This window comes from Poeciliopsis prolifica, unplaced genomic scaffold (genome assembly GCF_027474105.1).
Source record: "Poeciliopsis prolifica strain line A6 unplaced genomic scaffold, Auburn_PproV2 SCAFFOLD031, whole genome shotgun sequence".
Taxonomy (NCBI): Eukaryota; Metazoa; Chordata; class Actinopteri; order Cyprinodontiformes; family Poeciliidae; genus Poeciliopsis; species Poeciliopsis prolifica.
This window is the reverse complement of record NW_026562406.1, coordinates 6,191,542-6,204,828: the sequence shown is the minus strand read 5'-3', so window position 1 is coordinate 6,204,828 and position 13,287 is coordinate 6,191,542. Positions and strand designations below refer to the sequence as shown.

Here is a 13,287-nt window from a genome sequence, read left to right as displayed (position 1 = left end):
TGAGTAAGCTGTAAAGGCATCATAATAAACAACTTCTCTGTAGGAATACCAAGTGCAGATGAATTGTTTCAGGGCTTGTCTTCCTCCTGAGATCGTCAATATGCCTGTAAAACTATAACGATGCGACTCACAGCCAAGGTCAGAATCTACATGTATGGCCACTCTTGACTCATCCTGCCTCAAACAGAGGTAACGTTTATCTAAATAAGTATCTCCATTAATTATTTATTTCTGGGCCATGGTCTGCAGTTGCAGTCTTTAGCTGTTTTATTTATTTTATCTGCATGACTAATGAGCTGACGCTATTCGCCTTTGTAGATGCAAACATCCAAACAGCAACTTTTAAGAGGCCTGGGAGAATTGATTACTTTTATCTTTTTAGGATAATATTGGTAATTAACTGGTCCAATTGCAAAGATTTATAGCATAATGTGATGAATGGAAAACCATTTTAATTTAGTTTAAAAGAAAATCTGATCCTGTCATCTGCTTGATACTTCAAAAAATAAGGTTAGATCATTTTTATCAAGTGAAAAATAAATAAGCACTTATTTTTAGTTGCATTTTTTCCCTCTCAGCTTGCAATATGATTTTGCTGTTGTTGTTGCTTGTGATTTTTAAAAGCTCCGCTAAGGCTGAAAAACAGGACTCAGAGTGTGAGTTTCAGCTTCTGTTTCCACAGAAATGCGTCAAAAATCTGCCGAGAAGACAGAAACTCTATCATCTGGGAACACACAGTGATTACAAAGCTGTCCTGAGAGACAGAACAGCTCGAGTATTGAACGTCCACATAACAAAGTGAATCCTGACGCTGCAGTGTCATTCTGGACTGACCTGCTCGCTTAATTGAGAATTGACTGCGCCCTCTCGTGGGGGGACGTGGAAAATGCAAGTGGTGACTGAACCAGCCTTTGGTACCTGTGGCCAGGAAGAAAGTAAAATTAGAAAGTAAAATTTCACTCTATGTGTAATAAATTTATTTAATATATGAGTTTCACTTTCTGAATATTATTATTTTCTGGAAAGAGTGACAAAAAGTTGAGCTTATTGGTAAATTTAAACTACACAACGTAAAACAACAAACGTTTTCACTGCGTAATGATGACGTTTAGGCTGCGCATGCGCACAGCCGCAGATCTGTTAGCCGTCGACACGGAAGACTCGGTTTCTAAACAACACCTCGATAATGCTGCGGAAGGCGTTGTAGAAATTTGTAGTCACTCTGTCTTAACTTAAGTTAAATTTTACTTTGCTTTAAAACTATTACAGCTTCTGAGGTAAACATAAAAAAATGGCTGCCGCACTGTTAGCTGTATTGTAGCTTGTTTGCCTCAAGAACGCCGAGAGTAAACTGGCAAGCTGCCGGAAAGCAGACGAAAATGCCAGCTCGGAATATTGTATCCCACGATACTCCTAGCAACAAAGTTAGGTACTCCAGGTTAGCCACAGATGATGACGGCTACATTGATTTACAGGTAAGAGATGACCAAGTTAATGCTGCTGCTCAGTCCTCTTCGGTCATTAAAGCTGAATGTCTGCCTTTTAAATTGCTTTATTCAATCAACACAGTGTAATAACTTGGATCTGGAACAAAACAATACGGAGGTAAAAAAAAAAAATCACTTGCAGTCTTTCACTGCAATTGAGGTCACTGTGTTTGATTTTTTTAATGTCATTCTATTTTATTGTTGATTGTGTATTTTATATTTGTTTAATATAGATTTGGTTTGTGTGGCTACGACCTTGCTCGGGTCCCTTTTCTTAAAGAAATCTTTGATTTCATTTTTTGTTTGTCAAGGGTATAAATAACATAATAAAAAACGTGATTTCAAGCCATCATTCTCTGCCAGTGACCCTACAAGGATGAGCAAGTGCATGATGGATGGATATTTGAGATTTTCTATACTGCTCACAGTGTCAACTAACTTTTCCAAAACTTTTATTTTGGGTGGAATGATGGTGTAGCTTGTTCAGGTGCTGGAAGATTGGCAAGTTTGTTTGACACATTGACATTGATGCAGTAAATAACAACCCACAAAAAATGCATAGATAAAAAAAACACTGTATTGTCCAGGAATTTCTTTAGTTCAAATGACATGAGTTAGTTTTAACCCTCTCTGGCTCAAATTACTTGCAAAGACTAGCGAAGTAGCACTGAGCTGTTGCAAATCTGCAACATCTGCCTGGAGGGGGTTAAGATGTCTTACACTTTTTTTGATAGCCAATTTATTTTCCTCTACAGTTCAAAAGGAGCCCACCCAAGGTCCCATACAAAGCGATTGCCCTCGCCTCAGTGCTCTTTCTCATCGGCTCTACGTTAATCATCATTGGTGCTCTTCTTTTGGCTGGATACTTTGGAGTTACTGTGAGTTCCTTTTAAAAACAGACCTTTCTTTCTCTTATGTTTGTGTGCTGTGCTAAGTTGATGTTGCTTAATAAAACATTACCGCATGTTTCAGAACTCCGACCGAACGGTGCCTGTGCTGATTATCGGCATCATCGTTTTCCTGCCTGGGATTTACCACTTACGGATAGCTTACTACGCATCAAAGGGCTATCCGGGTTACTCCTATGAAGACATCCCAGACTTTGATGACTGAACCACGCCAAAACCTCAGCGGCAGTCTCACTTTGCTTGCATGCATTCATGTATCGCTTGCACTGAAATTAATGGCTAATAACAGCTTATAGCTTAATTGTTTTTTTGGAAATCAGCATTCTTTGTGTAGATTTAAATTTCTAGTTGGTTTGTGAATGTGTTTATTTCAATAAATTATGAAAATGATCTTTTAACAATTCATTCGCTTTATGCCCTTTGTATGATTCAAGTGGTTTATTCTTATAGTAAATGATAATTAACTGAAACCAACCAAAATCATTATTCTCAAAGTTTGAGTGTCAAATTTCCACCTTTCAGAAGTAGAATTGATTCATAATGTTACATCCAGTGCAATAGCTTGGCCTGTAATTTACTTATGTATACAAAAAATCAAAAAAATAGTTTCCCGCACTATGATCCTTACTGTTTATCAGCTAAAGCCTGCCTACTTTCCAGATTTGCTTCTTTTTTTTTCTTGGAGGATTTTATGTGATTAATTCCGATCCTTTGATCGCCATATGGTGCACCTGGTCCCTGTGAGTCAGCATTATCAAACAGGGCACTACTGAAGCAATTACAAGCCTTTCCCCTTTCTGATCTCGGTTATCAGCCTATAAATATCCGTGATTTTAAAGAGACCTGATGAAAGGCCCACCCCATTTTGCACAGCCGGACATCATAATCATGCAAAGATGCTGCTGGTAAAGGTTGGCCTCCTGTAATCCCGTCAGATGCGAGGCTACCTGCTGCTCTCCAGAGGGATAATTCAAGGATGCTTCTCTGCTATTAATTGCCAACCCTCGATCAGTTACCAACTGTACCTGGTATTAGTCAGATCGGATTATTCTCCGTAAATCAGCTCAGGAACTTCTTCCCAACAGAAAGGCTGTTTTCTGTTTTTTCATTGACTGTTGCGTTTTTTAGGAAAGCAATAACCGACACGTGTTGCAGATATATTACAGTAGTCTGAAAATCAGCATAAGACAAAATCAAGGTGATCCTAAATTGAGAAACAAAGATTTAACAGCAGCTGCAATATTGAACTTTATTTAATTGTAAAGTTTTTGCTTTTTGTTTTCTTTGTTTTGTTTTTAATGTATTTTACATTTTTAAAAACCAGACTATAATGAAACAGTAGGATAGTAAAGGTTTTATCGCTTCAGAATGATGCGGTTTTTCCTCATCAACACCCAGCAACAAAGAGAAAGACATGTCTGAGGTTATTGAGAAGTTTCTTATAAAATGGGTCCAAAGGTGTGCAGCAGTTTTAAGTTAGTAGTGCTGCTGCCGATCTGTTTTACTCAAATATTTATCTGGTTATCAATCAATTGATGAATCGATTCATTGTCTTTATCCTTTATCCATGCAGAGGATTATATATTTTATTTTTAATATACATTATATATTTGTGCAATTATTATTAAATCTATAATGGGTTTTTTGTTTGTTTTTTTTTTATAAAGTTTTCCATTATGGGAAATATAGAAATACTGGAAAAATGTATATCAATGTGGCAACATCTGAATCATCACAATTTGTGAATCCGTTTCTTTGGGTCGCGGAAAATATAATGCAAAATTACTATTTGCCTACCTCTATTATGCTCTCTATTTGAACTAAGTAACCATTTACTAAGATCTGTAAATGGTTACAGAGTGAAAATAAAAGCATGTATGCCCGTTGAGACAAAGTCATAATTCATGTACTTATTTTATTTACCCCACTATTGCTACATTGCCCATGTTTTGTAATGAGTTACAATGTAGAAAATCGAAGATTCTTACCTATTATTACAAGCCAAAGAAAATTTGAGGTATTTTGTTGAATATATTTATTTATAGACTGTGTTATTCTCACTTTGTCTTTTTATTGCCTATTTCAATAGTTTCTTATTAGCGGCAAGTAATAACACTAATGTTATTATGTTTGTAATTATTACATATATAATAATTAACGTTACAACGTTAATAATATTATTACTACAACAATAACACTATTATAATAACATCATGCTATGATAATAAGAAACATTATAATTATTGTTATTACTATTATTATTAATATTATCAGTGTAATGTCATTATCGTGTCGTTCGGAGGGTTTGTTTGTGGTACATTACCGCCACCTAGTGGTGCTGTTTCCCGGCTCCCGATTGGCCAATTTAAATGTAACGTAAACGACGCCCCCAATGAGCGACTAATTATATTTCAATGACCAACTTCATCATTTTGCCATGACAGAGCCGCAGAAGTGATTTTAAGGTAAGATCATGGAAAATCAAATTGAACGCATAATAGAACAAGGTTTGAAACTAAAGTGCGACATTAGCCATAGCATGTAGCTAACAGCTATGTAAAAATAGAAGGAAAGACAAGAGTCATGATGCAGCCTGTTTGCTCAAACAAGTTAAGATATTTATCAGGAATATACGTTTAATTGAAAATGTACTTACTTTAGCAACGGAGGTTTTTGAAAAGTACGCTACTGCTATGTAAAGACGATAGTAAAAAATCTGTAATATTATTATTTTTTAAAGAAAACCTTAGTTACAGGAAGCCTTGACAGTATAATTAATCGATACTTGTGGACGGTTTCATTGCTGGGTGTTTATTGGCCCTGGGGTTGGAGGGAATGTTAGCTGTAAGCTGTAGGAAACGAGTCAGATGGCTGCGTGTTTTCCTTTTGTTACAGTCACCAGTGTTTCCCACCCAAAGGCGCTTTTGTTTGAGGCGCTAAATTGCCAGGTCCGGCAAGTCACAGCAACTTAGGGATCATTAACGGAAGTAAATGTTTGTCCTTTCAAAATTAAAGCATTCTATCGCCAAAATCAATGACTGAATCTGATTAAACAAAGATTCACATTTATTTTCGCGGTAAAAACACCCTATGATTTTACCCCAGTTCACCTCTGTAAAAAGAGACCAAAAGAATAGAATTTCAATTGTAAAATTGACATTTTATGTGAACTACAATTTTTTTTAAAGTAAGGTAGTTTATGTGTTATTGTACAGTTTATGTGTACGGTAACACATAAACTGTTATGTGTTATCGTACACATTACAGTTTATGAAGCCAAAACAAAAAGGGAAACGATGGCCTGCTGTGGAAAGACAAACATGTTGTAGATTATCTCTTTTTATCTCATCTTGAATAGATAGTTAATGTTTTCATTTTTGATAGTCTAATATTGCCAGAATCTATTGCAAATTCTCAAAATGCAACACTCATTTGCATTGAATTAGTTTGAAAAAATATATATTTACCTCACTATATATATTTGATCTTCCTATCACCATCACGAAAACTAATTAATTGGTGCATCTCTTAAGGTATTGTACATCATGCTCACCTAAAATTATCAAAATGTAAATAGTTTCTTTACTTACTTTGGTTAAGTAGTTAAAAATGCCAAGCTTTGAAAATGTCAAAATAACAAAAAGCCATTATAGCCACTTAAGTTTAAAAGCTCAGCTCTAATTAGAATTTAGCTAGAAATTAGTTTTTCTGCTGGTGTGTGTGTATATATGGGCAGACCTTTATTTTGAAAGCGCGAACGGGAAGTGGCTCGCCGTGCCGGTGCGCAACTCGACGGACGTGGTGCGCAACTCGACGGACGTGGTCACGGCCACCGTAGTGGAAGGAGGGATGAGGCTAATGAGAGGAGGGACACCGCGGGGACAGAGACCACGGCAGAGCTTTAACTCACCCTGCGGCGAGGAGCCCTGCGCTGCTGGACGCTCTGCGTCGCCTGGAAGAGTCGCTCCTTTTATTTTAAACAGCGGAAAGCACTTTGAGCAAGTTTGCATCCAGGAGAGCACTGTAGTGAAAGTTAAACTTAAATGGGCTGAGGTTGGATGCTTTTCGTGTTTGTTTTCACTGAAGAGGCAAAGAAGTTTGCGGGACGTCCGGTCACCACGGAGAGGCGGGATTAACATGGTTTCTCGGATTGAAAGGTCAAAAAATGTGTCCACCTGCGCCCCGTTCCTCTTGATCTAAGCTTATTTTTGACCACAAATATCCGTGTCGGTAAAGAAATGGACACTTAGACCGGCCTGCAAGAAATCTCTGAAGAAGAGCATCCATGGATTGAGAGGCTGTACTTCCAGCTCAAGTGTAAAGTGCCTCATGAAAGGTAAGGTGCAGGTGGAGCCAAGACGTCCACTAGTGATTAAACCCTCAGACCGGAAACATCTTTTGTTTAGTCATTTAAACCAGGCGCACTTCCCTGATCTTTTGTTTGTTGCGTGTTCATTTCTACACTCAATTAATCCCGCTTTTCCACAGCTTAAATACCCCCAGTAACAGCCACGCTCACTATCCTGTGCCCTCACTGTAAAAGTGTTGTTGTTTTGGGTATCGCATGCACTACTTGTAATCTGTGAGCGGGTCTTTTTTACATGGTAAACCATTCTAAAGAGGTTTAACTGTCTGCATTGCCCTTTTAAACCAGCAGCTCACCTCCCTGGATTAAAACAAGGAAAAAACTGGGAGCAGCGCATATGTATGCACAAACTATTTGAAAAGCCCGTCTTCTCCTGTGGCATGCATCAGAGTCCCAGAGTAACACAAAAGATGCGCCTGTTTTGTTCAGCAGAAGATCTTGGTGTTTGTGTCAAGCGCATCAGTTTAGCAGCCTGCTGCCTCTGTACGGTGCAACCGTGTGGGACAAAAGCGAGTTCCAACAGTTTTACACAAAGGACTGCAGCTCTTCTTCGCACTGTAGTCCCGCTGATCACTTTATTGAGAAATATGCTTCCCTGCAGAGGTCTGCTGTCTCGTTACGGATATGTATTTTCAAACCCACCTTAGTAAGATTCACATCAATAATAAATCCGCTTGGATGCAAATGTCTTTGATTGTTTTTGACGATTTCACGGTAAGTTTCAACATGTATGTTCTTCTAAAAAGGAACCCTCTGTTGGAAAAACATCTTATCTTTGCTGTTTATAACAGTTGTACTTCACGGGTTTGGAAAAGCCCCTGAATTATTTACACAAAACAGCGAGAACCTGTTTTTCATTAGGAATCAGTGTTAAACACGGTATCATCCAAGCCCTCGAGGTGCTTAAAGCCTGTGCACGTGAGGAGCTCAGGTGTTGCTTTACACAGTGATGTTTCTTAATGCTTGTCGTCTGGAAAGCCTCTATAGTTAATCCCATATATTGCATTGTTTAAATATGAAGATTACATGACCAGAGGTTCAGCTGTGGACAGACTGACGTGTTGTTCTTACAGATGTCTCATTTATGAGTCGAATAAGGCGGGAGCCCATAGAAATAGATGAAGAAATGCATTCATGCCTGATCCAGCAAGAGAGTACCGACAGTCAATTAATTTCTCTAGCTTTAAATTACATCAGATGTCATCCTTTATTCTTTTCAAGACAAATGGATCCACTTCTAAAGGTTCAGAAATGGATCGGTTACTGGCATTGAAGTATCCTGAGGTTCTAAAAAGTTCTTGTTTTAAACGTCGGTGCTTCATATTGTCTAAGTTTTCCTTATGGGGCTGATGTGTTAAGAAATGACTAACATGGGCCAATAACGATGTTGATACCAATATATCTTGCATCTCTCATAATCCATATTCTGGCACCAGTAGAAATCACTGATGCCAGATTTCTACTGAAATCTGGCATTAGTGATTCATGCAACCAAAAGCATAAATCAAATTTTCTTTGTAAGTTTTGCATGAATACCATGACACCCAAGTTATTTTCCTAAAAGTTGTCCATTATAATCACATACTGATCCATGCTGGTATAGATCCAAATCCAGTTAATTTCAATACGATGCAATCAGATTGAAATAAATATATGGCACAATATTATTCTTGTTATGTTACGGTACAATCACAATTACTTGATTAAAAAGTTTTATCTAAGGAACTGCATCCAGTGGCTTTGCAGCATGGGTTTTGACTTGTCCATTAATGCCCCTTTCATCATGCCATTAAAAGCTGTCCATAGTGAAAGAAATGAGTCTCTTTGTGTCAGTGTTCAATAAATTTACTGCAATACGTCAGCATTCTGTGCTAAAGTTCATGACCTCAGACTTTAGGGCTTTGCTTAGTTTTATGGCTCCAACCTGCTTCTGAGAATTATAGGAGGTGAAGGACAAAAGCTCAGGACTTAAAGGGCAACGCGAGCTGCTTTGCTTTGCTGCATCTCGGCTCCCGAACATTAATGTAGATCATCTCAGGAGAGAAGAAAAAAATTCAATCAGTCTGCTCAGGCATGAAGCACATGGGTAATTTATTGGTGTAATGTGAGGAATTATTCAGTCCCTGCAGAAGGTGCACAGAAAACCCTGAATGCAAGAGAGAGACTGACTGCAAGTGAGGAATTTGAAAACACTCTGCCTGTAATTATTGCTAAACCTTGTAGTGCCATATGTTAGCGTATTGGCCATCACTGGTAATCCATATACTGTGGGTTTTCCCCGGGATGTGGGGACTCCCCTCCCGTGCTCGCTGTCTACTCAGCTTATTTCCCATTTTGTTCAAATAAACGTCAATGGATTTTCCAAACTAGGTTGTGTTGCCAGGAACAAAATCCATGCATTGACTGCTCCAGTCTGCCGACTGGTTCCAGAGTTTTGGGACCAGTCGCTGTGTTAATAACTGTGTTTTGCCGATTACAAATCTTTGGTTGGCCGGTCAGAGTTTCTGCCCGAGTAACACTTGTAGTTGCGGCACAAGTTTGTACAAAGGCCACGGCCTGTCAGGATTAAGAAGGATTACTAAGAGAGTAATACTACTGCTTATCAGGCCTGTATCTGTCACAAGCATCACTGATGGCTCTGCTTAGGCACTGAGGGATAAGACATACTCTCTCACACACATAAGGTCAAACTGACAATACAGAAACCCATATATTATGGAAATATAGAGCTCTTGTTTTTTGGGAGACTCCCAACATTTAATCTAAAACACCTGCATATCCAAGGACAGAGCATTTATCTATCTACACATCTGCAAATGTTTAGCGACGCGCTTCTAGCTGCATTTCAGCAGGGAAAGTCTGTTAAGACCAGTCAGTTCAAGCATCACGTGTCCTCCACGTCTGACCCTGAACATCATATTCGATTGTTTACCAGCCGGTAAACAATCCAGTCTCCACTAGAAGAAAGTCTGGACCCCCCCCCCCAAGGGCAGACCTTTGTGACTCGATATGACAGGGATTGATCAGTGTACCGCTACATGAAAGCATGTCCTTGATGTGTCTCAACAGTTTGATCTCTAATTCAGTTAAACTATTAACACTCGAAACAGGAGGCCAGGATTAGACTGGGTGTTACAAATGTACCGTCCAGAAGGCTAAGTCATGCCGAGATCCAAAGCAATTTGTGTCAGTGAAATCCAGAGGAACACAGCACCATTGCATATTGTCAACATGCGTGCATTGGTTTGAAATATCTGCTGCTGAGGTTTTTGTTTTGTTTTTTGATAAAGTATTCATATTTCTTGGGGGTGGCAACGTCATTACCATGGCCATTGCCTTTCTCTGCAATTCTGCTCGATTCAAATCTAGAATTTCAACCGGGCCAGTCGAGGAACAGAAGGAGAAGTTGTGAATGATGACGTAAAGTTTCTGCGCTGTTTTAAAATTGCAGTCTGCCTGTAGTTTTAGCAATGGCAGAGGTGCAAGCGAATAAAGCTGCTCTGTCCTTGTTGGCCACGCTTTCAAATATCGAATAAACTTTAACAGCTGCCTCGTTTGCATCGGCAGTGGACGGCGGTTTTAGTGCAGGCAATTTTGGCTGAGCTTCTTACCGTCAAACTGGTTTGTCACATGCATCACGGGCAAACGTTTGCAACTGTGTAAAATTTAAAACCTCAACACAGTCCACTCTTCCAGCAAGCAGTCGTTTCTCAATAAGTAAAAGTCCAGACCTGCTGTAGTGCAGAACAAGAGACTGGTTTTACCAAGTGCAACATCATGCTCTGGGAATGTGTTTCTTGAACAGGGGCTGGGAATGTAGTCAGAATTCATGGGAAGACGGTGGAGCTAAATAGAGGGAAAAACTAGGAGAAAAACCTTTTAGAAACTCCAAAAGTGGGGAGCAAATTCACCGCCCACCAGGACAACAACACTATAAGCACAACCAGAGCTGCAATGGTTCAGATCAAAACGTTTTTATGTTTTAGTATTACCCAGTCAAAGTCCAGACCTAAATTCAGTTGTGAATCTACAGTTTCCATCCAGTCCAACTGAGCCTTTGTTATTTTTGCTTGAGGAATGGCCAAAATCTCAGTATCCCTGTCATGTAAAGCTGTAATTGCTTTGAAAGGTGGATTTCTACAAAATATTTATGCGTGGAGCTCGATGCAAAACTCAGTTGTCAATTTTTTTTGTGAAATAAACCATATGTATGTTGTCTTCTTACTTTACAGTTTTGCCCTGAATACCTTTTCAAGGCATTATGTGTGTTACATTGCATCATTTTATGCATTCACTCTGAATTTAATATCTATCCTCCTTCAGAGGCCCTCAGAGTGCACATGCCAATTAAATGGCTCTGCTCTGCTGCATGAGGAAATAACCTGCTTGTCTCTGTCTAATACCGCACCTGCAGACAGAAACCCCCTCCGCCCCCATTCCAGGCTTTCCTTGTCTGTCTTCACAAGACTGTCACATAGTACATCCTGGTGCTGAAGTATATTTCGGCTTACTGGAGGAAAGGTGAAGCTGATTTGAGATTGCCAAATGATATTTGAGGTCTAGATATATACTTATACTAAATTGGAGAAACACTGTATCATGGGAATTTTCTCATTCTCTAAAAAAAAAGTCAGAAGGCAAAAGGAAGAATCATGCCATAAAAGTGCAATCACATCCATCAGTTTGTTTCCTGCTGGAGGTGACACATAAACAATTTGGACTGCACAGATTTGTTGTTTATCTTCTGAATCCATTGAGAGCGGCTTTCATTTCAACATCCCAGAGGGACAACAGAGGGCTGTTGAAATGAACCTTGCGCTTTTGCATTTCACTGTGATGCCTGACTGACTCTAAGATTCTTCTAAACAAGAAAGCCAGGAGGATATTGTGAAGTTCATATTTCTGCTTTGCTATTCTGGGCTGTTTGTTTGCTTAAGCGCTCCTAAGCGATTAAATGTCTCCAGCGGATCATGGAGTCGGTTTGCATTTGTACGGTCCATCTGCGGCTGCATCATCACCTAGCATGCGTCCCACCTCTTTTCTAAGCACAAGCCACCTTCTGAAGTTACTCAAATGAACTTTAAGCAGTGCGCTTATGGTAAGTGTACTGAATGAAGAGAATTGCGGGAAGGGTGGAAGGGCTTCCTTTATGCTGGGAGGGCAGCAACTTTAACGAGTCTCTAATCCATTTTGAAGTAGGCAGAGGAGCCACTTTCTTCAAGTGGAGTCATGTTTGTCAGACTAATTAGGAAATCAAAATCTGGAGTTTGTTTTACCCTTTTTTTTGAGAAACTCATTTGAGTCATTTGTGCATTTAGTCTTTAGATGAATCTTGCATGATTCTGCTGTTTGTTCGTCATGTGTTGTCTTAATCTTAATCTAAGTAAAGCTCTTCATCCCACAGAAATATGTTTTTGCTGCTTAAGCATTAACAATAAGGTAACATTTGGAATTGGGAGACTTACCTTTCAGTAGGAATGGGCATTTATTTATTTTTTGGTACATTTCTTAGCAGAAGAATTTTGATTCATTGTTGTCACAATAAATCCCAATTAATGTTTAACTCACAAAACTGTCACGATTTACGTGGGTTGTTAATTTTAGTATTTTCTCCACTATGCATGTGCAGTGAGAGTGTCTTAAATAAATTACAAAATATGATTATTGCAGTTTCTGCAATAATCATTGCAGAAACTGCAATGATTATTATAGAAGTGTTATAAATTACACTTCTTTATGTCCGAAAGAAGCATACATTGTATTTGTGATTGCCATCATGCAGTCACAACCATACAGTTGCCCGATAAATAAGTAATGAATAGCTCTTTTGGTCACTTTTATTACTGTCACAGAACCACCACAAAATATTGTGATAATATTTTAAATTCGTATCGCCCACCTCTAGCTTTCAATGTTGTTCCTTTCTCCTGCCTACTGCTGTTGACCCATTTAGATTCAGACAAGATCTCATGATTGTGCTGGACCAAACCCAAGCAACAGGTTAATCTGACCTTAAAGAGGTCTTCCTCATCGCTAACAAGCACGCTTAAGTCCTAAACTTCCACAGGATGCAAAGTCTAGGTGTTTTTTTTTCACTGGCTGTTTTGAGAAGCTTTTATTGGATTGGCTCAGTTTGCCTTAAATCCAACATCAAATCAGATTATGTTTTCAAAGAATACACTTATTCATCAACCAAAGCACATCTGGAATATGGTGTTTGGCTTGGATAATGTGCAGACATAAACTCCAGGGATTACATGTGTCTGAGGGGGGGATGCCTGAGGGATGTCCCCATGCAGCGGGAATTTTGTCAGTCTTTCAGTCTTCCTGATGAAGGGTAAAAAGAATGCACGGTCCTGTTTTTCAGACTGCAAGATGTGTGGAGGAGAGTGACGGACGGCCATGGGACTGGAGAGACGGTGGCTTCAGGCTGTCACCACTGCTGTAGCCATCTGTCTGCTAAGTAAGTATGCTAATGCAAATATGGATCAGCTGCATTCATTATTAATGTATTTGCATTTTGAAT

At 39.1% G+C, this 13,287-nt stretch overlaps 2 protein-coding genes across 5 annotated transcripts in view; both read left to right on the top strand.

Annotated features, from left to right (window-relative positions):
* The first annotated feature begins 1,132 nt into the window (after positions 1–1,132).
* Positions 1,133–2,796, top strand: tmem230b (transmembrane protein 230b). Its single transcript, XM_055050899.1, has 3 exons — positions 1,133–1,475; positions 2,243–2,365; positions 2,460–2,796. Exons 1-3 carry the CDS (start codon positions 1,380–1,382, stop codon positions 2,598–2,600), a joined length of 360 nt encoding a protein of 119 aa, XP_054906874.1. The 5' UTR covers positions 1,133–1,379; the 3' UTR covers positions 2,601–2,796.
* Positions 2,797–4,773: 1,977 nt separating this feature from the next.
* Positions 4,774–13,287, top strand: part of igsf9b (immunoglobulin superfamily, member 9b) — a 30,788-nt gene continuing 22,274 nt past the window's right edge. For 3 of the 4 annotated variants that reach the window (XM_055050897.1, XM_055050896.1, XM_055050894.1), the window contains exons 1-2: positions 6,286–6,731; positions 13,129–13,224. In XM_055050897.1, the coding sequence (XP_054906872.1) occupies positions 13,164–13,224 (61 nt within the window). In that variant the 5' untranslated portion in view covers positions 6,286–6,731; positions 13,129–13,163. Of the gene's footprint in view, positions 4,861–6,285; positions 6,732–13,128; positions 13,225–13,287 lie in introns of those variants that run through there. The other variant, XM_055050895.1, reaches the window with a different exon arrangement.

What these genes read in the sequence shown, in the direction of transcription:
- tmem230b (XM_055050899.1), top strand. Translation starts at nt 1,380, where the DNA reads ATGCCAGCTCGGAATATTGTATCCCACGATACTCCTAGCAACAAAGTT. An exon ending in ACGGCTACATTGATTTACAG is followed by an intron (nt 1,476 to 2,242) that starts GTAAGAGATGAC and finishes TTTCCTCTACAG; the next exon opens with TTCAAAAGGAGCCCACCCAA. An exon ending in CTGGATACTTTGGAGTTACT is followed by an intron (nt 2,366 to 2,459) that starts GTGAGTTCCTTT and finishes CGCATGTTTCAG; the next exon opens with AACTCCGACCGAACGGTGCC.